At 46.1% G+C, this 26312-nt stretch overlaps 1 protein-coding gene across 1 annotated transcript in view; it reads left to right on the top strand.

The window, feature by feature from the left end:
- CFAP45 (cilia and flagella associated protein 45) overlaps positions 1 to 26312 on the top strand; it is a 368333-nt gene that overhangs the window by 126059 nt on the left and 215962 nt on the right. The window contains exon 6 of the mRNA XM_069604692.1: positions 3368 to 3546. Coding sequence (XP_069460793.1) covers positions 3368 to 3546 — 179 coding nt within the window. The remainder of the gene's footprint in view (positions 1 to 3367; positions 3547 to 26312) is intronic.

Here is a 26312-nt window from a genome sequence, read left to right as displayed (position 1 = left end):
ATTACTGATTGTGACTTTTCCTCCAATGTTTCACTTTGGAAGTGGCTCTGAGCATTTAGTATCTAGCAATTCTATAAACAAATATCCTCAAAGCCGTACAAAGGTCACTTAAATGTTTCCTGTCCGCTCTACTACCACTGTATCATCTGCAAAATGCATGGGTGGCATGCTTGTTTGGCCTACTTGGGAGTGCTTTCTTAAACAAAAAGTGAGCCTTTGGGTCTTTGATGAAAAGCTTGTGAAGACCGCCATGTCTTACACCCCTACTAGTGACAGTCCCACATAGCCTCTTCCCCTAGCTTAAGGGAAACTCTCATCCTTTTCTCAATGTGTAAATATTTGACTATATATATCATTAGAAAAATCAGATCTGGCCCTTGCCTGGCCATACTGTGCTGCAATTACATAATCATGGAACCAGCCCTACAGATAAGGGGTGTATCAGCCACTTGTACGCTCTAAAAATAGGCAAATACTGCCCAAAAATAAAAATGGGGAGTGAAAATACTGCCAACCAAAATGGGAAGCACACATCGGAGCATATCCCTCTGCTTTCGTCTACACAGCCCCATTGATATGTTTGGACCAGTAGTAACAGTAGCGCCCCAGGAAGAAGCTCTACTATTATTACTGCCTAATCTGACGAGGTAAACATTTACCTTTTCACGTGCATGAATAACTAAAGTATTTCTTGCAAAACATTTCTGTTTTACAGGTAAAACATACTTTCACTTGCTTATACTCCCACTGAGAATGGGACTTATTTTTTTACTCCCTAAAATATCCTTTTACTCCCAACTTTAAAAAAATAGAGAGTAAAGTATTCCCACTTCAACATTTTACCTGGAGCACTGCATGGAACTAATGATAACCCCTTTTTGCACCATCAATCTAATCATAACGATTATGTGTCTTCCTCTATCTAGACTATCCTTCCCTTCACAGTACAAATCCTTCGTGTAAACCTCAACGCTGACCTCTCATAACACTTAAGTAAACTCTGTGGTTAGCACTTGCTTTTTCCACTTTCAAACCTTCTTACCTGCCGTTCCCTCATAAGTTACTGTGCGTAACATCTTCATCTAATACAGACTAAAATAACAGGGCCATTCTTGGTCTTTCCACCTTCCTTTTATCCCAACAGCGAAGGAGTGAGAGTTTCCATCCCCACCTCCTGCTGCAACCTGGAAGAAGCCCTTATCTGCCCTCTACTGATTGTCAGTTACCAAAAGTATCCATTTCAAGACAATCCTCATTGTCTATCCAGCCTTCGTGAAACCTGGCCTACCTGGAGGCGTTGCTAGGGGGGGGCTAAGAGGGCTATAGCCCCTGGTCTTTTGGTTGTAGCCCCGGATAGAATCTCAGGAGCTACAACCAAAACGCTAGCTAGCCCCCAGTCCTGACAATTCCGACATTAGCGTAGCCCCGGATACTTTCCAGACCTAGCAACACCCCTGAGCCTACCTAAGGCTTTCTTCAAATTCCAACATTACACTCCGACCAGAAATGTTTGCTTCTCTACAGAAAGCATGTAATCAACTCCCTGCTTCCACAAATTACTATCTGGAGGCTTGCTTTCATTGTTCCAGCCGCCAGACTCTGGAATCTCCTCCCTCTAGCAAATTGGAATGTTTCCAACCACCCCGTCTTCCAGAGGACCTTTGCGAATTGGCTCTTAGAGAACAACTAACACTCCTGTCTGGGACACAGCGCCAACTGTCTACCTTGCTAGTGAATGTTGTGCACTTAAAATGCATATGAATAAATCTACCAACTCTGCACTTTATATTGTAATTACTGTGACATCCGAGTCCTCATCATACACTGCACCAGCAATGCCTACATGAGCCATCTTTCATGAGCGTATTCTGATGGCTGTGTTTATAAAAGTGAAAGATTAAGAGGAAAACATGGAAGGAACATCTCCCTCTGTCAAAAAGAGGGGTATTTTCATGGTTTCCATTTTACAAGTAGATACACTTTTCTGTGCAAGGTGGATCAAAATGCCAACTGCAAGTCAGACTGTCACTGTTCAAAAGGTACATTAGTATCTGGAGTGCAAGGCTGATTTGAGCACCACAATTCAAAGATGCATCTGAGTGAATCGTGTCAGAGGGATGGGGCAGATCCTGGCACACACTAAAGCTGTGAAATGCCCCTGCAAAGTGCACCCTGCGTGAAAAGTATCCCTTTGAAAATTGGTTTGCGGTACATTGCTGGATCAAACATTAGCATTGAGACTGTTTGTGTTGGTCCTTATGGTACGGAGCAGTCTGCATTATGAGGCACGTTCCTGCAGTGGGGTGTAAGTGAATACCCCCGTCACCCATACTTAATTCTCTTTGGGCCCCTTCAAAGCAATGTAGGTGGTTCCAAAAGGAAAAATATGGCATACGTATGAAAAGAAAATGTTTAAGGAATTCTGTTTTAACATCTTTTTTAAAAGAAATTTGTGAGTGTATAGAGTTAGCAGCAGCGTGGGTCATTTCCTATCATCCAGACCATTGAGTTGAAGCCGGATTATATGTATTTATGTCTCAACAGATGTACATATCCAGAGATTAATATAGCTCGCACAAAGCTAGAAAGTGTTGGAGCTCTGTATATGTGTGGTGTACAGTACATTGGTCTGAGAAAGAAAAAAGCAAAAGACAGTACATTCATGTAGCTATTGATAAAGTAGGTAGGGTAATGGTCCAGTGTTGTGTATGTCTAATGCAGTGAGGTGTTCTTTGAAGAGCAAGGTGTTCAAGTCCTTCCTGAGGTGCAACACGGAGGAGGCCTTTCTGATGTGCATAGAAAGTTTGTTCCATAGTATGGTTGCCTAGAAGGGGAATGCCAGTTTACTGTGTTCATTCTTACCGAAAAAATATCTTGGTCTCGGGACTAGCGATGTCCTGGCATCTGGTGTTGCACTGACCTCGTGAGACCCTGTTTTACGTGCTGGCATCGCATGAGCATCTGGAATGAATGCAATAAAGCAGAGCTCAAGTCAAGGGCAGACGCGGGTGGACAGAGTCTTCCCACCTTTTTCACAGCACACCTTGATATGCCAATTCCTGGTGGTGCCACATATAATTGGTTTGTGAATGAGCCCCCCCCACTTTATTTTTTAGGACTTGTCCCCTGCAATAAAGCCTGTTATTTCTGCCTGCTGAGCCTAGTGGATAGGACATTGACTCACCTGGTGGCCACTTAAGTCTGATATATGCACATTATTTAGATAGGACACTGACAAGCAAATCAGGCCAGGTTGTAAGATTATTAGTCTTTTCATGCTCTTCGTCCTTTCTTTTGTCTCTGCAAATATCGATCATTGGAATGAGCAATGTTGCTTGTGTTGACGCTCACATTTGTGTCCTCACAGATGACTCTCAATGCCAAGTGTCATGCCATCCGTGATGCCCAGATACTAGAGAAGAGCCTGATTGAAAAGGAGGTTGATACCGAAGAGAAACGCTTGGATCAGATGATGGAAGTGGAAAGGCAGAAGGCAATTAAGATACAAGAGGACATTGATAGAAAACGTAAACAGGAAATGATTCGGTAAGGTGGTCATAACCAAATGTGGCTGAGCGTTGTCTGCTGTTAGGCAAGACTTTCATTTTGCTGCTTTCCCTCCATAGACATTTATGGCACCCCCCAACATTTTGCTGTTTTGAACCTGTCCTGATTAATGGAGGCAAGTGAAGCCTTTTACTTCACTTACCTTGCTATGCTCCTCTGTTGTCGGGGCACTCAACAGTCCTTATTGCTTTCGGTGCAGGTGAACTCTGTTCTTCATCATGAAATTCTGTCATTTGACATTGTACTCTTCCCCATACTGTGACGTGGTAGGGATATTTTGTGTCCCTTCAACATTGGTTTTCGTATCTTGGTGGTTACTTGCATGATGTGTCCCAGATGGGCTGGTGACAGCAGATATGTTTCTTTCAATGATTCTATTGCACTTTTGCATGTTACCCCTTAATGACTTTGAGTGCCACATACTCCAAAAAAAGACTGTGCCGTGAGATTTTTTCCTGTCCTTTGGCCATCTTGTATTTGGACCTCTCTCCTGCTCTCTGAGTGGTGGATTTGCCATATATGGGAAGTGCTTTCCTAGAGAAAGCTGCAGCTTTCCTGGACAAAGCAGTGGTGTGTGTTTCTGGCCGTATGTGGGGGTTGGGGATTCTCTAGTCCGAATCCACATCCATGCCAAAGTGTGACTGTTGCTGGGCAGATATGGTGGCCGGAGGCTGTCCATGACTGGGCAAGCCCTATCAGTTTGAATGGTGCAGACCCTTAACATTGGTGAGCAGCCATTCATCAGATCGTTGTTGAAGCCAAGAATCCTCTGATGAGGAGAATTCTGCTGAAGACCAGCATTGTCTTCATCAACAGTGCAGGCAAAGCCCGGCTCCTTTGCTGATCGCCTGAAGGCCTTTATCTGCGCTTCGACTCCTGGGTCAGTGGGAACAATGAGTCTTAATCACTGCTTGAGGACCCTGTCCTTGGAAGCCTTCGGAAGGGTCCTGGAAGCATCCTGTGGGCAGACCAGTTTCCTTGTGTGCTGTCACACTGCATCGGCTGCTGTCCCGAGTTTGGATTTGGGACTTTGCAGACCCTCGTCCGTGAAGCAAGAGACCCCTCCCTGTAGTTGCAGGTCTCCAGCACAAAGATGGGCCTTGCAGGACCAGCTTCTTTGTTTACATCAAAAACAACATCTCTCCACCTGCATCATGTCCTGGATGGGTCCTCTGAGGTAGTAGACAACGTTGTGGTCCGTTCTTCATCGTGCCAGGGTTGCCCATCTGTTCAGTCCCAGGATGTGTTTCACCAGAGCTCGGAACTGCCGACGAGCCAGGCCTAAATCTTGAATCCGAAAGTGACTTCTGCACTCGCAATCTCTGGGCCTCCTTGAGGAACCAAAACCCAGAGTACGGGGGCCCCACGATTTGAAGAGTTGCCAAAGTGGTCCCTATGAGAATCAGAGTGCAGGGGGGCGAATAAACCTATCTGTTCCCACTCTCTTTCCTCCATAGGGTTTACCAAGTGTAATGTTCTTGCCCTAACTCTAGCTTGCCTCAGCAGTGGTTTGATTGGGAGTGGGTCTCCCAAGAACTTTCCTACAATTGTTCTACAACTTTGAAACCCCTACTAACTGCCTGTTGGCTTTGTAAACACTTGTTCAAACTCTTTTTCTTTTTTTAAACTAGCCTTCTGAAAAGAACTGCATTGGGAATTGTAACTCTGAGGGCACTAGGCCCCCTCTTTTCTTGTTCGGGAAGGGCTTTTTACGGTGTTGGGCCTTCATTTGTAAGTCTGTGTATGATGTTTCTAACTCCTTTCTTACGTTTTGGACAAATAAGTTCCATATGTTTCAAAAAAGGTAGCAGGCGCCCCTCTCCAGAAAGAACATGGCATGATAACCTGTTCTGAGATGAGAGTTGACAGCCATCGCTTTTTGCTCACTTTACCTTTCACAGATGGGAAATAACCAGTTGCATATCAGTCTTTGTCGCGCCCACATAGGCAGTCCAGCACCGAAATGCTATTGCAATTCACTTCTGAACAAGAGTACCAACAGCAACCCCATACACGTGTTTCAGCCTTGTTGGGCTTCATCAGTGAGGTGGAGCTGTTCCTCTATGAGCACAGAGAGCAGGGAGTCCACGGCTGCGTTCCCCCGGTAACTCAGGGTGACCAACCCCAAGTTCCCTGCAAATATTTTTCAAAAAAGGTAGCTGGCGCTACTCTCCAGAAAGAACATGGCATGATAACCTGTTCTGTGTTTTTTCCCCCACTTTGAGAGTTTGCAGCTATCGCTTTTTGCTCACTGTACCTTTACATAAATGCTTACATTTGGGCTTTAATGTGATCTGTGTTCACCTTAGGGCGGTAATAAAGCTTGAGTCAATGAGAGTGCATGGAAAAAGAGCCTATGTAACAACGGGGGCAGATAGGGGCAATACTGGCTCTGGAAAAATGGATTGGTCAGTTGTTTCCTCTGCCCTTCAACAGTCGATGAATTGGTGACACCGGGACTCAAGAGAGCACAGGATCTGTTAGTGTAGTGGAATTGGAAGGAGTTTTGCCCACAAAGAGTTTTCCCCTGGCAATGGAATGCCAGGTTGTTTTGGTAAATTGCCCTATGATCTGAATGTGGTAGAAAGTTTAAATGTCTATGTAATAGTATGTCTCCAGGAATCTTGCGCCATGGCAAATTTGGTTTGGGACGGATAGCTTTATTTCCAACAAGCTGCAACTAGACTAAATGCAGGTCGGCCTTAAGGGTTCGGGGTGGGGTTTATGCATTGGCATTACGCATGGGGTGGTATAAAGGGAAGATTGCTTTCGAGTGATTTCAGAGGTGTTTTGGGGTATCTCTAGAGCTGGAAATTAATTCAGTCTGCAAACACATTCTCCTGTTTAACATGTATTGGCATCCTTCCCATTGCAGAATAGTCCAGATTTTGGGGTTATTAGAGGAAACTTTGGTAGCTTTCAGAAATCATAATGGTAGGGGATTTTAATTCTCACTGTTTGCCTTCTTCTATGTTGCTGAACAAAGAATGGGATCCTTCAAGTCCCTACACATGACTCCAAATTGACCAAGGAATGTGCTGGAGAGAGTTCTGGGAATGGTGGGGGTTGTCCATTCTTAACGGGTCCATTTTGGGAGATATAGAAAAGGACTGCATTCATGGCTAGATTATGTTGTTGTCTCCGAAGGTCTGTGCTGGGACTTAAATGGTTTGGAAGTAACAAATACTTCAGTGAGTGATCATGATATAGTTAGTCTGAAACTTAATCTAAAGATCCTATCTTCAAAAATAACAAGCTGTAAAAATATAGTTATAAATAGTCAAAAGAATAGAGTTAGCTGGAACCAGAAAAGCCTCAACACTATTAATAGGCTGATTAGGGACTTCTGGGAGTCGACTACATTGCCAAACAAAATTAAGGAATTGGGATTTGAGAGCTCAAACTGTCCTCAAACTTATGTGAGGGAGGTTCAAGCAAGGAAAAATCATATGCATAGAAGGATTAAGGAATTTCGCCTCCGTTTGGTAGACAAGAAAGAGAAGAACACTCTAATAAAGAATGAAAAACAATCCTATAAGATCTGGGTTAAAAGCTGTGCCTCCTTTTACATAGAGATGGAGAAATAATGTTTGAGGCAGTGTTGCAAAAAAAAAAAGCAAACCATTCTGGAATATCATCAACAAAAGGAAAGGGAAGGATGATTTTGTAATGATAAGGAAGAAGTTTGGAAGATATATTTTACATAGTTATATAGAGGAGAAAATGTGAAACTGCCACAAGGGCATGTAGTGCGTCCACGATTTGGATATTTCTATCGAACATCTAAGTGATAATAAAAGCTGGGTCTAACTCGCGTGCAACTGGATCGTAGGGGCAGTGCAACATGGTCTTGAAACAAGATCCGGAAGTATGGGCCCTGATGCAACACAACTTATTCCAAAATGTCCTAATTAGCAAAACCACCCCCTCCTCTTGGTCTATATCTATAATTGTCCCAATCTTTAAGAAGGGAAACCGTTTTGAGCCTTCAAGTTACAGGCCCATTGCATTGATGGATATTGAAAGTGAAATCTTTGCAAGATGTGTTCTGAAAGAGATTGATGATTGGTGTAGGGATACAGGGAGAATTTCCAAGTTCCAGATGGGTTTCAAGAGGGCTGAAATAGATGCTAGTGGCTTATTTGTTCAATCCTTAATTGATCAGGCCTGCATGGAGGGGAAGGTCCCCTATACGTTGCGAGTGTGGACCGGAGCCTTGCATTTGACAAATTTGATTGAGAAAGACTCTGGGAGAAATTGTCCAAATGTGGGATACCTGCATACATTCTGGATATTTTGATCCAATTACATAATAACCCAGTGGTAAAGTGCGATTAAATTCAAATGGAGAGGTCTCTAAAACCATAAGCACAAATCGTGGATTAAGGCATGGCTGTGTTCTGGCCACTCGTCTTTTTAACTTCTATCTTGCTGATCTGGGTGAATTTTTGAAGGAATCCTCGTTTGTTGCACCAAAGGTAAATGGGGAAAGATGTTTTTGTGTGGCTTATGCAGATGATTTGCTGCTTATTGACAGAACACCAATAGAACTGCAGAGACTACTGATACACCTTGAAGAATATGTGACAATGCACAGTTTGATAGTGAACCTGGAAAAATATAATATTCCGTGTTACAAGTGAAGGAAACATAAATCAGTGGAGTTCAATTGGCTAATGGGTGGAACACCATTGTGCGTTGTTCTTCTGTGAAATATTTGGGGTACAGACTTATTAGGCCTAAAGATTATATGACTGAGAATAGGGCCTTGTGGGCAAAAGGTTGACAATTTGCAGCCCAAATGATTTATATTGGAAAAAAATACTGCCGTTGTACGTTGGAGCCCCTGGTACATTTTCTTAGATGTAAGGTGATCCCTATGTTGTCATATGGTCTAGAACTTAATTGCAGGAGGGAAACTTGGAGTTGGATATGCTAGAAGGATTGATTTTGAGAAAAGCATTAACGCTACCAAGTTGTGTATCTATAATATGATTCGTTTTGAATTTGGTCTGAATTCTTTGAAGTCAATGCTTCAACTGAAGACCCTGCTACTATATTATAAATGATTGGAAAGCGAAGCAAATACCTTGTATGCACTAATGGGAGGGCAAATCGAGATTGGGATGGGGGGGATCTTTGTCTGTTTAAGGAAAATTGCCAATCTATTATGGAATGTTATGAAGTGCCCTTGGAGCTATTACTGTCAAACCCTGTACAGGTAAAGAGAACAATCCTGAGATATCCTGGATACAGACATGTGAAGAGTTGAGTAGATATAGGTTATATAAGGAAATAAGTGTAGAGTGTATAAAAAAGGGGACATTTAATCAAATATCAAAAACAGTGCCCAGACAGTCGACATAGAGGAACCTTTATGAGGTTTAGATTTAACCTCTTACAAACTCAAAGGTCCTATCAATTTGCAGTCAAAGCGAGAGTGCAACATGTTCATTTTGTAGAAGTTCATTGGAACGTTGAAACACCCAATGATTTTATGTCCATCTTTGCAGAGTATTAGGGAAGAGGTTTTTAGTAGAATTGTCTATGAAATTGCTTTTTTAAATGGTGAACATTTTTGGAGATAAATTTTGCAAGGTACTCCTACTACCCTTCTAATTGGTGTTGTTCAGTTTTTAAAGAAAGTAATGATTATATAATATAATCCGGTGTAAGCTTCAATGTGACAAAGGAAATGGAAATCAAACAAAATTGGTTGTGATTATCTACTATTTAAAGTGATGAGTTTGTTGAATTGAATTTATTTTTATGTGATGTATTTTATGGTGCATAAGGTTTCATCACGCCAAACCCTACAAAACAGGTTACTTTCCGGAGTGCACATCCCCGCCCCCGGCAAAACCTTCTCAATATAAATACAAAAGTCTGAGGCACAGAAGACAGTTACTAAATAAGGCAAGTAACCCTGCATGGGCCGTTGGAAAAATGGGCCTGCAATAAATCTTCATCTTCCTCATACTGGTCAAGGTATCCAACAATCCATTACCAAAGGGCCCGACTATGTAGACTGGGGCCACATCTCTTCGCAATCCAAGGGTCCTTGAGTATGGCCGAATGAACGTGGTAGTAGGGGAGAGGAAAAGTATGACAGCTACCAGTGCACTTCCGACCTTGCCACAACCTGGGCGAGCCCACTACTACTACCCTCAGCATGCACCCCCGCCTTCCCCCTCCCTCTGCTCGAAATGAAAAGTCAGCCTTGGGTTCCCTGGTAAAACTTGAAGAACTTTACCCCACCGCCGCCAGTCCTTTTATGAATTGCACAGCTCTCTTGCATCTCTGGTCGTCTATTCCAAGTCTGTCATACATTGCTAGTAGAGACATGCTCTAAATTGAACTTCCAGTGTGGTACAGTGTGTCTAATTGGGCCCTGATATATTTCTCTTCTCCAGCTGTTGTATCTTTACTGTGTATGTGTGCAGAAACGCGAAGATACGTAGGCTATAAACTAACAGATTTCTGTGACTACTCCCGCCTGTTGAGTAAAACCTCTGGCAGCTTTATGCCACCGGGCTTGGACGGGTCCAGTAAGTCAGTAAATTGGTCTGAAGGATAGCTCAGCGGCAACGCGCTCGCCTTGGAAGCAAGATGACACGGAGCAACATAGGTTCGATCACCGGGTCCGCGCTTAGAAACCTCTGGATATTAACCATGTTATAAATAACCTATCATATCATATCATAACAAAGTCCTGTTGACCCACCTCCTATGAAAATCGGGGACATATGGGACCCTGTAGGTGTGTCATTGCAAGTTGGAGCAGAAGTGGACATGGCCATATCTCGAGCAAGGACGGGTCAGCTTTGGTGCTCGCTAAGACCGATATCTTTCTGTTACAAGAGACTTGGTTAGAGTCCTCTCTAGTTTTTGAGGGGCTTCAGGTATACCAAGTTATGGCCAAAAGGGGCCCCAGGGTAGGTTGTATGGGGGGCTTATGATGGGTATCAGTTACATTCTTGGTTCCTGCCATTGGGTACTGACCCCTACCAGTATCGCAATGCTGGGAGTGGAGCTAACATTTAGTGAGGAAGACGAGGAGTTCACCCTGGTGATTGTGAATATGGATATTCCCACTGATAGCAGCAGCCTGCAGGATATACTGGAATCTCTTGGTGAAGTACTGACTGTGGGACCTGGACAAGGGGATGAGCTGATAATTGAGATTTTAATGCCCGGTGTATAGATGATCAAAAATGTCCCTCGTATAATCATGTGTCATAAATTAGCCAAATGCTGCAAAAAGAGGGCAATACAAAGGGGAGCCAATGGGTTCAGTTCCTCAGAATGTGGGACCTTACCCTGATGAATGGGAGAACCGGGGGAGATGTGCTGGGGCAGTTTTACTTGGAGCTCGAATAAGAGCAGAGCAACCTTAGATTATTTCTTTGGTAACAACGCCTGTATGTTGAAAACAAGTGAACTAAAAATTGATTAGAATCATTTTAGTGATCATGCTATTTTGTCATTGACCCTGGACTTTCAGAAGGAATCCCTGGGCAGTAAGTGCTGTAGTGAGGCCTTTGCCAACCAAGCGGGTAATCTGATCTGTTGGTCTGCTAGACATGTACTTGGGCCCAACCAATTGTTTAATTGTGCAATAACAACAGATATGGGTTGATTGGCTATGGAGAATGGCAACGAAATAGAGGACTGGGGAAAAGATCTAGCGACCACAGTTGGAATAGACCGGCAGGAAAACTGGTAACAATCAAGTCACACTAACAAATTTGACATAGCCATACCCGATGCCAAACGGGTTATGAGAGGCAAATTAAGAAAACTAAGAGGAGGAGGGGTGTCGCAGAGTGATATGAGGCACCAGGACAAGGTGATGAAATTCAAATATGAGAAGTGGTTAAAAACGTTGGCACGCTTCTGTCAGTAACAGCCTCTGGCAATGTATGATTGACGCCCTGCGTAGTAAAAAGCGTAGTGCCATCTGACAGATCTTATCTCCTGCTAAAGGGGACAGAATGAGACAGTCATTTAATCCCATCCAGAAAAAGGACTGGCTACTCCACTGGGAGATAGAGCAGGGAAGGAAGAGACCTAAATAAGGGTAGCATATTGTGTACATGTTTACCCATTTGTAAGAGGGGAGATCAACTGTGCCCATCAAACTACAGGTTTGCTGTCCCTCTTGGATGTAAAGGCAAAGTATTTTCCTCTTTGGTTTTGTGTCACCTGCAGACATGGGCGGAGATAAGTGAGCTGCTCCATTTCACACAAACATGTTTTTGACCAGGCTGCTCTACTTCACGCAATCTGAGAACACTGGATATAGTGATTCGAGCAGCAGCTATTAGGGGTTCCCCCGCATTGTTTATTATTTTTGTTGACTTTCAAGCAGCCTTTCATGGGGTAAGCTGCTCTAAATTATGGGCAAAATTGGAAGGCTGGGGCTGCCCGAGTTGGCTGCTAGATATCTTTAGGAGTCTGCATGACGGGACAAGTAAGAATGAATGATGCAGGACTGACTACTTCTCAACAGGGGAGGCAAACAAGGTTTTGTCTTGGCTCCTCTGTTGTATAACCTTTACATGGGAACGTATCTGCTGCTTTTGCTGAGGTTACCGGTTGGTACCAGAGAAAAGGTATCCTAATTTTGAACAGGGCACCAAATATGAAACTAAGAACCCTGTTCAGAAAGAGATTGGCCCAAAGACTGGACTAAATATTATATCCGTCGATTGACACTGAAGTCATATACATGTGTCAAGAGTTGGCCATAGCTATATAAGCTTACAGCCCTATCTCTGCCAAAGTCCTTCACCCGCAGTGCGCTGTCTTATTCTTAGATTGCCCATCAACCTGCTCCCACTTTTGGTCTTTGTGGATGCACATCTGAAGATCACCCTGGCCCAAAGAGTATGCCGAATATGTAACATACCAGAAACCATAGAGACCCCTAAACACGTATTCACAGAGTGTAGATCATTGGGCGATATCTATATGACTATGCTCGGTGGATACGTACATAGCTATGACTCAGATCGCTGTTGGGTGGAAATACCATATATGGCTCTGGGGCTGCCTCCTCTCAGTCTGACTGGAGCCTTTCCAGGGGCTGTGTGTTGTGGGTACACTCTTGGACCTGTGTTGTGGGTGTCTGGTTTCTGTGTGTGACACAAGGCCTAAAACAGCCCTGACTGAAACTGGTATGAATGCAGTGTAGTGTGCTGAAAGGCTGGGTGCTTACCCCAATACACATTCTTTGTTATGGGTGTCTGGGTGCAGTGAATGGCCTGAATGCCTGTGCACCTGATTGACTGCCTGCCTGCATGAATGCCCTTCTGCATGATTGGTTGACTGAGCCTGGCTCAGCCTGAGTGAATGGGGAACAAATGTGTATAACTAGGGTCCCTGCACTCACCAATTTGTACAGAAGCTGAAGTCGAAGCCAAAGCTGATCCCTTGAGTCCAGCTAGAGGAAGAAGATCATGGTTGCTTACACTTCATCAAAATCTGAAAGCTGCTGTGCCACGCCAAGGACTGATCCAAGATAGGACCTGGATAGGAGACCTCTCCCTGAGCTACGGGGGACCATCGTGCAAACTGCTGCTCTTCATCAGAAGTACCCTGGAAGCCAGCCCTGTGTGCTTGCCGTCCGGGGAAGGGGTCTTTGTGAATCCAGAAGAAGTGTGCCTGGACATCTCGAGTGGAAGAAGTCCAGTGATGTCAACCAGGGTCTGGAGGAGCGTTTGTGACCGCTGGAAGCCTGTTGCAGTGTAGCTCCCAGAGGAGGGGGTACCCTGGCATTGTTCTGCGTGACACCCGGTGCTGTGAAAGTTCCAAACTGCTGACGAATACTTCAAGGGACATCCTTGTCTTCATCACTGACCGCTTTTTCCTGCTGGAGAAGGTCCAGAGTCGCTGAGTGCACAGGAAGGTCCACCGGTGGGTTTCCTGCCACTACAATCCAAGAAAGACATCCCAAGGGTCCAGACTTGGTGAGGGTCTGTGGTCCACTCAAGTGACAAGTTCAGGTTGTCAGAAGCCTTCCAGAGGTCTGTGCTGTGGCTGCTGCATGGAAAGAACCAAAAGGTGGAAAACCGCGATACTACGAAACCCGACACCAAAAGTGACCTCTGCACCTTTCGCCGCCAGAAGTCATTGACGGTCCCCAAGTCTCATACAATGGTTTATTAGACATTTAAAATGCACACTTAGCAAATAAACCTCTAGGTAAGTATTATCACACAAGTGCTATACAAACCTTTATACATTCACCCTTATAGGTTCCATGAGGAACCCTAACATTTTACCCTTAAGATCGTTAAGCAAATGTTTAGCAAAGTTATCCCCCATTAGGAAGGGATCCTAGACTAGACCACCACCGATCTGAGTCAGGAAAGAGAGAGATAGGGTCCAGACTTTACACCCATGTAACCCTATGGGGATAGGAGGGAAAATAAATCAGTAGCTCAACTTCCCTCTCTTACTCCGATTTTCCCAGAGTCCACATCAAAAGTTTCAGAGTCTGTTGGGGACACATGCTTCTGTGCTTTGTCCGTTCGAGGGAAGCCCAGGGATTGTGGGGGCAGAGGTTTTTAAACATGGGCCGGTCGCCATACCTATATTGCGGCTCCAAAAACTAGCCAGCTGGTCACATTTATCAAAAAAGGAAGAAGACTTCATCGGAACATGTGATCTCAGGCGACCTCTAGGGAGCGAAGAACGGGAGTCACTGCGGTCAGGCGGAGACAGGTGATCTTCGCTTGGAGAAGAAAGGAGCAGGCCCGGCTTCCGTTGGGACTAGAAGACTTAACATGTGGATCAGGCGTTGAAGATCCTCCACGTTTCAAGGATGCACTTGGAACAGGTTACAGCTGCAGTGAAGTAGCTCAGGAGAGAGCTAGTTAGTCCACAGTGTGATCCAGTGTCACTTCCAAAGGCTCAGCAGGCTTGGATCCTCGAGCAGGATTTGAGCCTGGTTGTTCCTACTGGTCCTAGGGTCAAAGCAATGACCAGGATCGTCCTGAGATCAGGACAGAGGAGCAGGGCTTCACCAGGACTTGGCTGGAGGCAATGCTAATCAGCTGCAACAGACATCCTACATGCTGCTCTTCTTCATAAGGTCTTGACTCCATCAATGATCTGTCGACTGGCTGCAGGAGTCCTCCTTTTATCCAGGATTCAGACTGGAGTTGCCACCAGGTCCATCATTGGTAATGATCTGTATCATTGAATCTAGCAGGGCCTGGCCAATCATGTACAGCTACTGGCCACACAATCTACCCAGCAATAGACACTCAGGGGCTCGAATGTGGGCTGTGACCAGACAGACCAATCCCCCACATCCAGCCATACACACAGACCACCACTTTCCCCAGGAAAGCAGGACCTTTATGTGGGAAAGGGCTTTCCATCTATGGCATTCCGGACCGGGGAGGGCAGGAAGCACGCCAAAGGAGAACATGGCTAAAAAGCAGGTGAAAATCTCATGGCATGGCCATTTTAGAGTATATGGTACTCTTAATGGCATTATGCTCTAAATGCAAAAGTGCATATCTGCTGCCACCAGCCCATCATGGACACATTGCGTTAGTAGTAAAATAAAAAAATATAAGGATACAAAATATCAAAACCGCACTTCACCATAAGGTGATGTGCACAGTTTAAAAAAAAAACAATAACTACCATTACTGATAGTCTTATGTACTGATCAATTGCCCCATACAAATTAGCACAAAGCAAGGGAAGTAAAGCAGAAGATTTTAATTATCATCAAAAAGTAAGATCAGCAGGCAAAAGAAAGCAACAAGAAAGGGTGTCCCATAGAAGTGTATAGGAGGAAGCAGCAACAAGAAAATCTTTCCTAACATAGAGTGATGGAACGCTTTCTGTAAAGGTGACTCTGAGAAACCCTGGAGGCAGGTAGCGTGGCTGTCCTGAGCATTGCTGAAATCCTTGCAGCTCCAAGCAGCAAGCACTGAGTTTTTTCTATGCTTGGGATGGTTGCACACATGTCATTAGTATCACCCACATTCTCCAGCTGCTCCCGAGCCTGGACTGCAAATCAAGCTGAACTGAAGAGTATTTCTAGTTCGAGTGGATTGTGTCCTCCCAACGTATTCCTCATCTTAGATGTATTCCATCCAGGTTTGCTGCTCTTTGGAAATTGTTCCGGCAGAGGGCACCGGGCGTTGATGTCGTCAAGTCGATGGTCCCACGAAGGCCTCCGTCGAGGGTGACGTCATCGGATATAAGTGCCCATTGGCTTCAGTTCTGTTTTTCCACAGTATACGTTGCTTCGGACATTCGACGCGCCTTGAGTTCTGTGAAGAATAATATATAATACAAATGAAATATGTCCTCTGTCAAAGGTTTCCCCCCGGCTCACCTGAGTTCTCTTCTTGTGGCGTTCCGCGGAGGACTCCTTCTCCCGGCCGGACCGGGACTTGTATAAGTGCGCGCGAGTCGAGTCTGTCTCCAGCGCGAGCGTTCAAAGTTCCAGGAAGTCGCGTGTTCCAGGACGTCCAGGAAGAGGATCTAAGAAAGGTAAGAGATACTGGAAACAGGGGAAAAGGGGAGAAGAATAAGGGAATTGGCCAGGCACTTGGAAGGGTAACGCCGAGCAGCACACACACGTCGAGACACTACCTAGAGATAGCGTTGAGACGCGCAGGGGCCTGGGGGTGTGGCCCATTTATAGAACGTGCCGTGTCTGACGTACAGGCTAGTACGGAACACTGCACTGGGCACGGCCATGTTGGAAGTATCAAGGAGCACACTCTCTGTCTGGACCAGGACCTGGAAGACTAGAAGGGGCTATGTCCATGGTTCATGACAGCATGCCTCCTCCGAAACCCCGTCCCACCAGGCTTCCCAGGGTGTATGAGATGGAATCTTCTCAGCAATCGAGGGGTGTTTAGGTTGGATAGTGGTTCCCATGTTCTCTCGCTAGGAGGATAGCCTTTCCACTCGACCAGGTATTGAAGCCGACCCCGTTTGTACCTGGAGTCACATATTCTGGATACTTCATATTCCAGCTGATTGTCCACTATCACAGGACTGGGTCTGCCGGTTTTCCGGGTGGAGTGGATGTAGGGTTTGAGTAGAGAAGTGTGAAAAACTGGATGTATTCTCTTCCAGGAGTCTGGTAGCTTGAGCCGATAAGAAACAGGATTGATGATTTCTTTTATGGAAAATGGACCATAATATCGGGGGGCTAACTTGTTAGGGCGTAAATGTCGTGGTAATAGTTTCGAGGACAACCAGACCTGGTCACCAATAGAATAGGAGGGTGCTGGTCTTCTTTTGGAATCAGCATATCGCTTAGTGCGAATCTGGGCCTTTCCCAATTGTTCCTTGGCTTCCTTGTGGATGTTGAGGAGAGTTTCAATCCAGGAATCAAGTGAAGGTACTGGAGTTAGATGTGGTAGAACTGAAGGTAACACGGAGGGATGAAAACCTTGACTGCAATAGAAGGGGCTAACGTTGATCGCTGAGTGATCTTAATTGTTATAGGCAAATTCGGCCAAGGGTATAAGGAGGGACCAATCATCCTGTACCTTGGTTGCGAAACAACAAAGATATTGCTCCAGGGTTTGATTAACACGTTCTGTGGCCCCGTTGGTCTGTGGGTGATATCCAGATGAAAGAGCGCGTTGAATCCCTAGAACACGACAGAGATGTTTCCAGAATTGTGAAATATATCGCGGTCCTTGGTCCGATATGATCTTGGAAGGGAGTCCATGAAGACGGAAAATGTGTTCTAGAAAAATTCCTGCGAGCTCTGAAGAGGAAGGAAGTTTATAGAGAGGCGTAAAATGTGCCATTTGAGTAAACAAGTCTATGGTTACCATGATGGTCGTGTAACCCCGGGAAGGTGGTAATTCCACGATGAAGTCTGTAGCTATACATTCCCATGGTCTTGTTGGCAGTGTAGGTTGCAATAAAAGGCCCGCCGGTCTCTTATTGTCGTGCTTATTCTGACTGCAGACAGTACAGGTCTTGATGTACTCTTGTACCTTGCATTTCATTTCCGGCCACCAAAACTGTCTTTGTATAAGACGGAGCGTGTTGGTTACACCACGATGTCCAGAATGAAAAGTATCATGGCAGAGAGTTATTATTTTATGTTGAAGTTTCGGTGTGTGAATGACCAAGGCATTGTCCTTGACTAAGTATCCTTCCTTGATTCTTAAGTTCCAGGGATTCTTCCTAGAGGCGTCCTTCCAGAGGTCAGAGGACTGGGTTTTGGCTCGAATCACTTCCAAGAGGTTGATCGCTTGAGCTATAAAGGGAAACATTGTAGGATAGGTCCTATCTTCAGTGGTTAAATAGTCAGGACGTCGGGACAAGGCGTCCGCAATCACGTTTTGTGATCCAGGAACATGAGTGATTTGGAATTGGTACCGGGCGAAGAAGTAGGCGCAACGCGCCTGGCGATTGTTCCTGCACTCCATGGATTGGACAATTTGTAGATTTCGATGGTCCGTACGGACCTGGACTGGATATCTAGCACCCAGGAATAAATGTCGCCATTCTGTGAAGGCTTGGCGGATTGCCAACAGCTCCTTTTCCAGGACGGAGTAATGGGTTTCGCTGGTTGTTAGGGTTCTAGAGAGGTAAGCCACTGGGTGGTCCATCTTGTCCTCAAGCACCTGTTTCAAGACTGCTCCTATGGCATGGTTGGAGGCATCCGTTTCCACTATGAAAGGGCGATCTAAGTCAGGCTGAGCCAGGACGGGGGCTTGCGTGAATCTTGTCTTCAATCGTTGAAAAGCCTTCTCTTGCGAGGAAGACCAGATGAAGGGAACATCCTTCTTCAGCAGAGCAACGATCGGTTGGACGAGCTCAGAAAAGATAGGAATGAACTTTCAATAAAAGTTAGCAGGTCCCAAGAAAGACTGAACCTGTTTCACCGATCTAGGAGCAGGCCAGGCCAGTATGGCCTTTACCTTTTGAAGGGTCCATTCCAACTCCTTCTGGGCTGAGGATGAATCCAAGGTAATGAACTGAAGTCACGTGAAAAAGACATTTCTCAGGTTTGACCAAGAGCTTGTTTTCACAGAGCCGTTGTAGTACCGCCATGACATGTTCTTCATGTTTAAAGGGATCCTTGGAATAAATCAAAATGTTGTCTAGATAGACAATGACAAAGAGAAAAAGCATGTCAGAAAACACCCTATCCATGAAACGTTGAAAAACTGCAGGGGCATTAGCTAATCCAAAGGGCATGACTAGATATTCAAAGTGACCAAAGGGCGTTCTAAAGGCGGTCTTCCATTCGTCCCCTTCCCAGATACGGATTAAGTGATAGGCACCCCGGAGGTCCAACTTTGTGAATATTACGGTGCCTCTGACAGCTTCCAGGATATCTGAAATCGGAGGCAGAGGGTACCGATCTTTGAGGGTGCATTGATTTAGACCACGGTAGTCGAGGAAGGGTCTGAGTTCCTTGGAATCCTTCTTAGGAACGAAGAACAATGAGGCACCCGCTGGAGATTTTGAGGGTCTTATGGTGCCTTTTTCCAAATTGATGTCCAGGTATTCTCGGAGGGCCTTTTTCTCAGGTTCTGAAAGGATAAACATTCTTTCAAAGGGAATTACTGCCGAGGGATCTGTCTCAATGGCACAATCTTCGGGTCTGTGAGGGGGTAAAACCTGGACTATGGCAGTCGAAAAGACATCAGTATATCCTTGGTAGGCCTCTGGGACTTGTACAATGTTGGAAACCATGAGTGAGGTTTTTTGCTCTCCTGAATGTTCAATAGCTGGTGTTAAGGAGAGATCCAGGGATAAACAGTGGGACATACAAAACTCAGAGCCCAGAAACAATGTCCCTGCTGTCCAATTAATGTACGGATTATGTCTTTGAAGCCAGGGCTTACCCAGAACCATTGGGTAACGGGCTGATTTGATGATGTCGAATGTAATCTGCTCTTGGTGGTGGTTTATGGAGAGACGAACCTCTTTTGTCTGTAGGATTATGGGTCCTGAAGAGAGAGGTCTCACATCAATTGCTTCTACCGGCTGTTTAATGTTCCGTGACTCATATGGTATTTTATGTCTGATAACCCAGTCTTGATCAATGAACATTCCCATAGCTCCACAGTCCACCAGGGCCAGTATGGGATAGGTCTTGTGCTTGGAGGGCGATAGAAAGGCCTGTAGCACCACCAGGTTATTCTGTCCAGGAGAGTTCAAGGATGTGATTGATGTGGAGCAGACATCTTTCTCCCGAAACCTCGCTCCATCTAGGGCCGGGAGCTGGCGTTTCCCGAACGCCGTGGAGGGGCTAAAGGACATTATCTAACGAGATGCTTGTCTGAGGCACAATACATACACAGGCCGGTGTGAATTCTTCTCATCCTTTCTTGTGGAGTAATTGGCCCACGAAAGGCGCCTATTTGCATTGGTTCGGAGTCGTTATCAGGGGTTGAGACAGGATCGGATTTCTCAGTCGACTCCGGAGGGGTTCGTTGAAAGGCAGTCTTAGCCTTTTTCCTTTCAGCCCTTCTTTCCTGGATACGAAAGTCTATTTGTAAGACTAGATCTACCAAAGCCTGAAACGAACTGGGGCGAGCCACTCTGGCTAATTCATCCTTGATATCGTCATTTAGACCCCTGCGAAATAAGGTGAAACTCGCTTCAGGGCCCCAATCAGCCTCCTTTACCAGCTGTTTGAATCTGGTAACGAACGTTAGCATATCCTGGGATCCTTGCCAAAAATCAAGTATGCGTTCCTGGACGTCAAACATAGACTTGAGCGCCTGGATAAATGCATCATAATCGTCCAGGAGGACGTCTCCAGAGTTCACTAGGGGAGTGGCCCAAGATAACGCATTCCCTGTAAGATGGGAGATTATGAAGCCCACCTTGGCCCTGGAAGTTTAAAAATAATAGGGCTTGAATGTAAAATGCACCAAGCAGGAATCCAGAAATCCACGGAAGGATTTTGGCGAGCCATCGTATTTGTCTACCACTCCACCCAGTATCACGCTTTCCTTATGGACAGAGTCACGTGACAGCACTAATTGTTTCAAGGCTGAGTTCTCTGCCTTTAAGTTCTGTACCTCGGTTGTTAGCTCCTGCATGCCGCGCATGAGGTCCTGGACCGCTTTCTCCATAGCGGTATCAGTGTTGATCGTTTGGCGTCTCAATCTGTCAAAGGTTTCCCCCCGGCTCACCTGAGTTCTCTTCTTGTGGCGTTCCGCGGAGGATTCCTTCTCCCGGCCGGACCGGGACTTGTATAAGTGCGCGCGAGTCGAGTCTGACTCCAGCATGAGCGTTCAAAGTTCCAGGAAGTCGCGTGTTCCAGGACGTCCAGGAAGAGGATCGAAGAAAGGTAAGAGATACTGGAAACTGGGGAAAAGGGGAGAAGAATAAGGGAGTTGGCCAGGCACTTGGAAGGGTAACGCCGAGCAGCACACACACGTCGAGACACTACCTACAGATAGCGTTGAGACGCGCGGGGGCGTGGCCCATTTATAGAACGTGCCATGTCCGACATACAGGCTAGTACGGAACACGGCACTGGGCACGGCCTTGTTGGAAGTATCAAGGAGCACACTCTCCGTCTGGACCAGGACCATGGTTCATGACATCCTCGTCATTGACGCCGACCACGACCCTGAGATCGGGATTCAAAAAGTGCAAGTCGTGCGGCTCAAAAATGTCGATCACGGACCCGCACAGAGAGTGTTTGTGGTGCCTCGGAGAAGACCACTACATGGAGGCCTGGATGAAGTGTCAGGCGATGACGGGGAAGGCCTTTGCGAGAAATGAGAGGAAAGCTACAGGTAGGTCGAAAAAACGATTGTAAAGCCTCTAGCGTCGAGTCGAGATCCCGTGAGGAGAAATCTCCTCGATGCGAAAGGCATCGATCTAGGTCCCGAAGCGATTCCCATCGCTCGTCGTCTTCATCAAAAAAATCGAAGAAACGACGCCACAGGTCTCCCTCCACCTCGTCATCAGACGAGTCTCCGAAAAGGATGAAATGCCCCACAAAACACTCGTCTTCCGAAGAGTGGGAAGCATTCAGGGTCAAAATGATGGAGGTGTTTGAGAAAGTGAAGCCTCAGTCCGCACCTTCTTCGGAAGCCGGCCAGGAGCGCCATCACTCCGACACTCGCGCGCCCTTGTGCCCGGGTGATCGAAAAAGGAAGGATAGGGAACCTTCTAGGACGCCGAGCGCCGAGTCGAGTCGAACGTTCGAGGTCACCGACGCGGTCCGAGACCCATCACACCTCGAAGGGAAAATCTTCGAAGAGCGCCTCGATGCTCTCAAAGCAGACCCTGTCGATGACCACTATGTCGTCGACGCCCTTGTCAACGCCGAAGCCCTCGGCGCTAAAGGCTCCAGCCAAGCCAGGAAAGCCAAAAAAAGAGAAGGATAAGGTTACAAAAACTGTAATATCCTCAGAGCCCTGTAATACACCTCTTCCTCCTCCTCTCCCAGAGAAAGTTTTCAAGCCTCTCCCCAAGAAGGAGTTTTTCAAGTCCCTGGCCTCAATTTTTGAGGAACAGGAGAGATCTGATGAGGAAAATGTACCTTTTGGGCTAGAATATGGCACCCCAAATGTCCCAGAATGCTTGATCTCAGAAGAAAGTAGAATGAGGAATTTGGTGGAATCTTTACACAATGCAAGTGGCATTGACACATCTCCTGAGAATGACTTTGGCAGACCAGAACCAGGAGAGCATGCCAGTCATCATAACCGTCAATTAATGACGAAGGTAGTAGATTACTTGGGATGGGCTAGACCACCAGCCCAATTCATCCAGGATGATTTAACAGATATATTGGACCATGGTCCCTCCGAAGATCCAGTACTACCCTTTCATGTAGCCTTGCAAAATAGGGTGGCCAAGAATTGGGAAACTCCAGATTCTATTCTTCCGGTAAATAAATCCCTCACTTCAAAATACAACCCGGCCAGTAGCGACCCCGGCTATCTGTCAAAACATCCAACTCCCGAGAGTCCGGTCATACAGGCAGCCACAGCTTCTAACAAACTTGCGTACCCTTCTATCCCTCCAGACAGGGACGATAAGCGTGTGGATGGCTGGGCGCGGAAGGTATTTTCAGCTGGGAGTATGGCTTTAAAATCAGCCAACTCCACATGTTCCTTGACAAAATTTTCGTACACTCTGTGGGAGTGCATCGCAATGGCGGCAGAGCACATACCAGAAGGGGAAGAAAGGGAAGGGTTCCTATCCATCGTTAGAGATGGAAAGGAAGCCATGCAGGAATCCCTTCAATCTGGATTGAACACTGCGGATTGTGTAAGCAGGTCCATGGGCACTAGCAAGGTAATGCGCAGATTTTGACGGGTCTCACCTTTTTGGCAACAAGGCTGACGAAAGCCTTGAGAGGTTGCAGACCTCAAAAGCAGCTGCCAAATCTTTAGGAGCTGCTATTAGGCAACCTCAGCCTTTTCGTGCGCAAAGACAATCGTGGAGGGGACGTGACTATCGTTACTACTCCTCATATGGAAAGGCGAGAGGAATGGCCCGTCAAAGGGGCCAGAAAAAGGCCACTCACGGTGGACAAGGAAAACGTGCAAAGCCAGCTCCAACTGCAGCCTCTCTGCCATCAGCGGCTGCAACAACCGCCACAAAATCACTTTGAGGACTTGCATCACAAAACACCTGTAGGAGGCAGGCTGTCGCAGCATCTGCAAGAATGGCGAGCCATTACTTCAGATGTTTGGGCTCTAAAAATAATAGCCCAAGGCTACTGCCTTTCTTTTCTAACGCAACCTCAAAGCAATCCACCAGGGAGACACCCGTTGAAGTCTTCGAGCCCGCTCCTACAGCAGGAAGTTCTAACCCTACTGGAGAAAGGTGCTATAGAACCAGTACCTGCAGCGGAGAGGAACAATGAATGGTACTCCCCATATTTTTTGATCCCCAAAAAGGACGGAGGACTGAGACCCATCTTGGACTTAAGAAACTTGAACAAGGTTCTCAGATCCCTCAGGCCCTTCAACTTCTGGACTGGTTGGTGTCATTGGACCTCCAGGATGCTTATTTTCATGTGCCGATTCATCTCAAGAACAGAAAATACCTGAGGTTCGTAGTTGGCGACTCACACTATCTGTTTCGAGTCCTGCCATTCGGATTGACCTCTGCCCGACGGTCTTCACCAAGTTAATGGTAGTGGTGGCAGCGCACCTCAGGAGAGGGAGGATTCATGTGTACCCATACCTGGACAATTGGTTGATCAGGGCACGTTCTGCCGAGCAAGCACTGGATCATCTGAAAGTCACCTGCCACTTCCTCCACAGAGTGGGCTTCTCCCTCAATTTCAAGAAGTCGCAAATTACACCTTCCCAACAGCTTCAGTACATAGGAGCTGTATTAGACACATCCTTTTGAAAGAGCTTGCCTCCCAAGTCGAGGGCTCAAGACATTCTTCAGATGGTTTCCAAATTCCAAAATGCCCAAAATCTCCAGGCTTGCGACTTTTTAAGGTTGCTCGGCCTCATGGCATCCTGCATCTTCCTGGTGCCAGAGGCACGCTTGAGGATGAGATCCCTTCAATAGGCTCTAAAGACTCAGTGGTCCCAATTCTCAGGTCAAATGACGGATCTTCTTCAGATTCCGAACAAGGTCCGACACGATCTTCTATGGTGGACCTGTACAGAGAACATCCTAAAAGGAGAACCTTTTTGGCAACCATGGCCGGAGATCACAGTAGTGACGGACGCCTCACTCATGGGGTGGGGGAGTGCATGCCAACGATTTTACAATGAACGGTCGTGTAGTTTGGTCTCGGAGTCCAAACTACACATCAACCTTTTAGCGCTGAGGGCAATCAGACTAGCGCTGAAGGCTTTCCTGCCATCTGTCAGGGGAAAGAATGTCCTGATAATGACGGACAACACAGTGGCCATGCATTACCTAAACAAAAGAGGAGGTGTGGGGTCACTACTTCTGTGCAGAGAGGCAATGCAGCTCTGGTATTGGGAAATTCAGGAGGGAATCTCTTTAACAGCAATTCATCTAGCCGGGGAAGAGAATATGACGGCAGATGCTCTGAGCAGGCAGAAAAAGGTGTCCCACAAATGGGAACTGGCTCAGGAAGTCATTCAAGAGATCTTCGCCCTTTGGGGAACCCCTCAAGTAGACCTATTTGAAACCGGTATCAACCGAAAATGCGAAAGGTATTGCTCAAGGGAATTTCCTCCGAGAGGAGCCCTGGGGGATGCGTTTGTGGTGGAGTGGAATTTCCCACTATTGTATGCATGCCCTCTGATTCCCGTCATTCCTCAGGTCATCAGGAGGCTGAGATGCTTCGGGAGCCGCATGATCCTAATTGCCCCGGATTGGGCCAGGAGAACGTGGTACCCGGACCTTCTAGACATGTCCATCTGTCCTTCAGTACGTCTTCCTCAGAGAGAGAACCTTCTCTCTTAAAAGGAGGGTCAGGTTCTTCAACGTATTTCTCATCGCCCTCCCAGCCTACCCCTCTGTAGATTTTTCCGGGTTATTGCCATCTCAAATCTCGCAAGGCTGATACTGTCTGCCGGCACAATCTACACAGTACAAGATCAAAGATAAAAAGGGGAAAAACAGAACTGAGGCAAACTGGCTACACGCGTGCTACTTATATACCTGATGACGTCACCCTCGACGGAGGCCTTCGAGGGACCATCGACTCGACGACATCGACGCACGGCGCCCTCTGCCGAAAAGATTTCCAAAGAGCAGCAAAGCTGGATGGAATACATCTAAGATGAGGAATACGTTGGAGGAACATCCAATCGAAAGAACGTTACCAGTTGGTAAGTAACTTGTTCTTCTTCCACTCCGCTGTTTGGCTTGGGTTGGTGGGTGAGGAAGGAATGCATTGAGTAACTGTTTGGTTCACAAACCTCCTGAGTGTTTGCAAGATGCTCAGGGAGACCAATCCTTTCGAATGACTGTGAAATAAGTGCTAAATCGTTGTGGCACCCTGGGTTTCCTGATTGTTGTTCACTATAACCTTTTCGAAAGTGAGCATATGATGTCTTGAAGGGTCGGGAGATCCTGTTTGCCCAATGTGAGAACCCCCTGCCTGACATCAGGGACTCTGTGGGGCAGACTAAGTGATCTTCCCCAAACTGTTGCAGGGGTCCATCATCCACTGGCACAGAGAGGTACTGTAAGGGTGTACTAGTCAGAGATTGACACAGTAGTGGTATAGTTTTGGCTATAGACTTTAATTTAACACAAAAAGAAGGTTGGGGAAATCCCTAACACTAAGAGGGGGTTTCCTGTCTTATATTAATAGTCTCTGGAGTCTGTCAGGATGTCCAAATAATATTTGTCCACCATCATGTCCAAAACCTACTTCTAGCCCTCACAATAAGAACTAAAACTAAAGTGAAAAGATCCTCTTCTTCAAGGTCTGCTATTCCCAACACAAAGTTCCAAAAAGTGCACAAACAAAGTTCCAATAGACTTTCGATGGATCTACAAAATTGGTCTCCAGTTGAAGTGGACAACCTTACCTTCAAAAAGGTTTTTGATTTCCTTTTAACAATAAAGTTCAAAATGATGAATAAAACAAGCTTCCAATTTTTAAGAAAGTCTTTCCCTTCTTTACTTTTGCTTCCCAGTTCACAAAAGGTTAGAGGAGTGTTTCCTTTGCCCTGGTTTCTCTTCTTCCTTCACAGCTAACCTGGTTTGTTTATGGTTTCACCAAGGTACTGGGACTATGAAGATGAAGAATTGATGTGTGAATGCGAGTCTTCAACTCGCCTGCTTCCTGTATCTTTTTTAAGTAG

Source organism: Ambystoma mexicanum, chromosome 1p, assembly GCF_040938575.1.
Source record: "Ambystoma mexicanum isolate Mex_15411 chromosome 1p, UKY_AmexF1_1, whole genome shotgun sequence".
NCBI classification, from domain to species: domain Eukaryota; kingdom Metazoa; phylum Chordata; class Amphibia; order Caudata; family Ambystomatidae; genus Ambystoma; species Ambystoma mexicanum.
The sequence above is the reverse complement of the archived record's forward strand: the minus strand, read 5'-3'. Positions and strand labels throughout refer to the sequence as shown.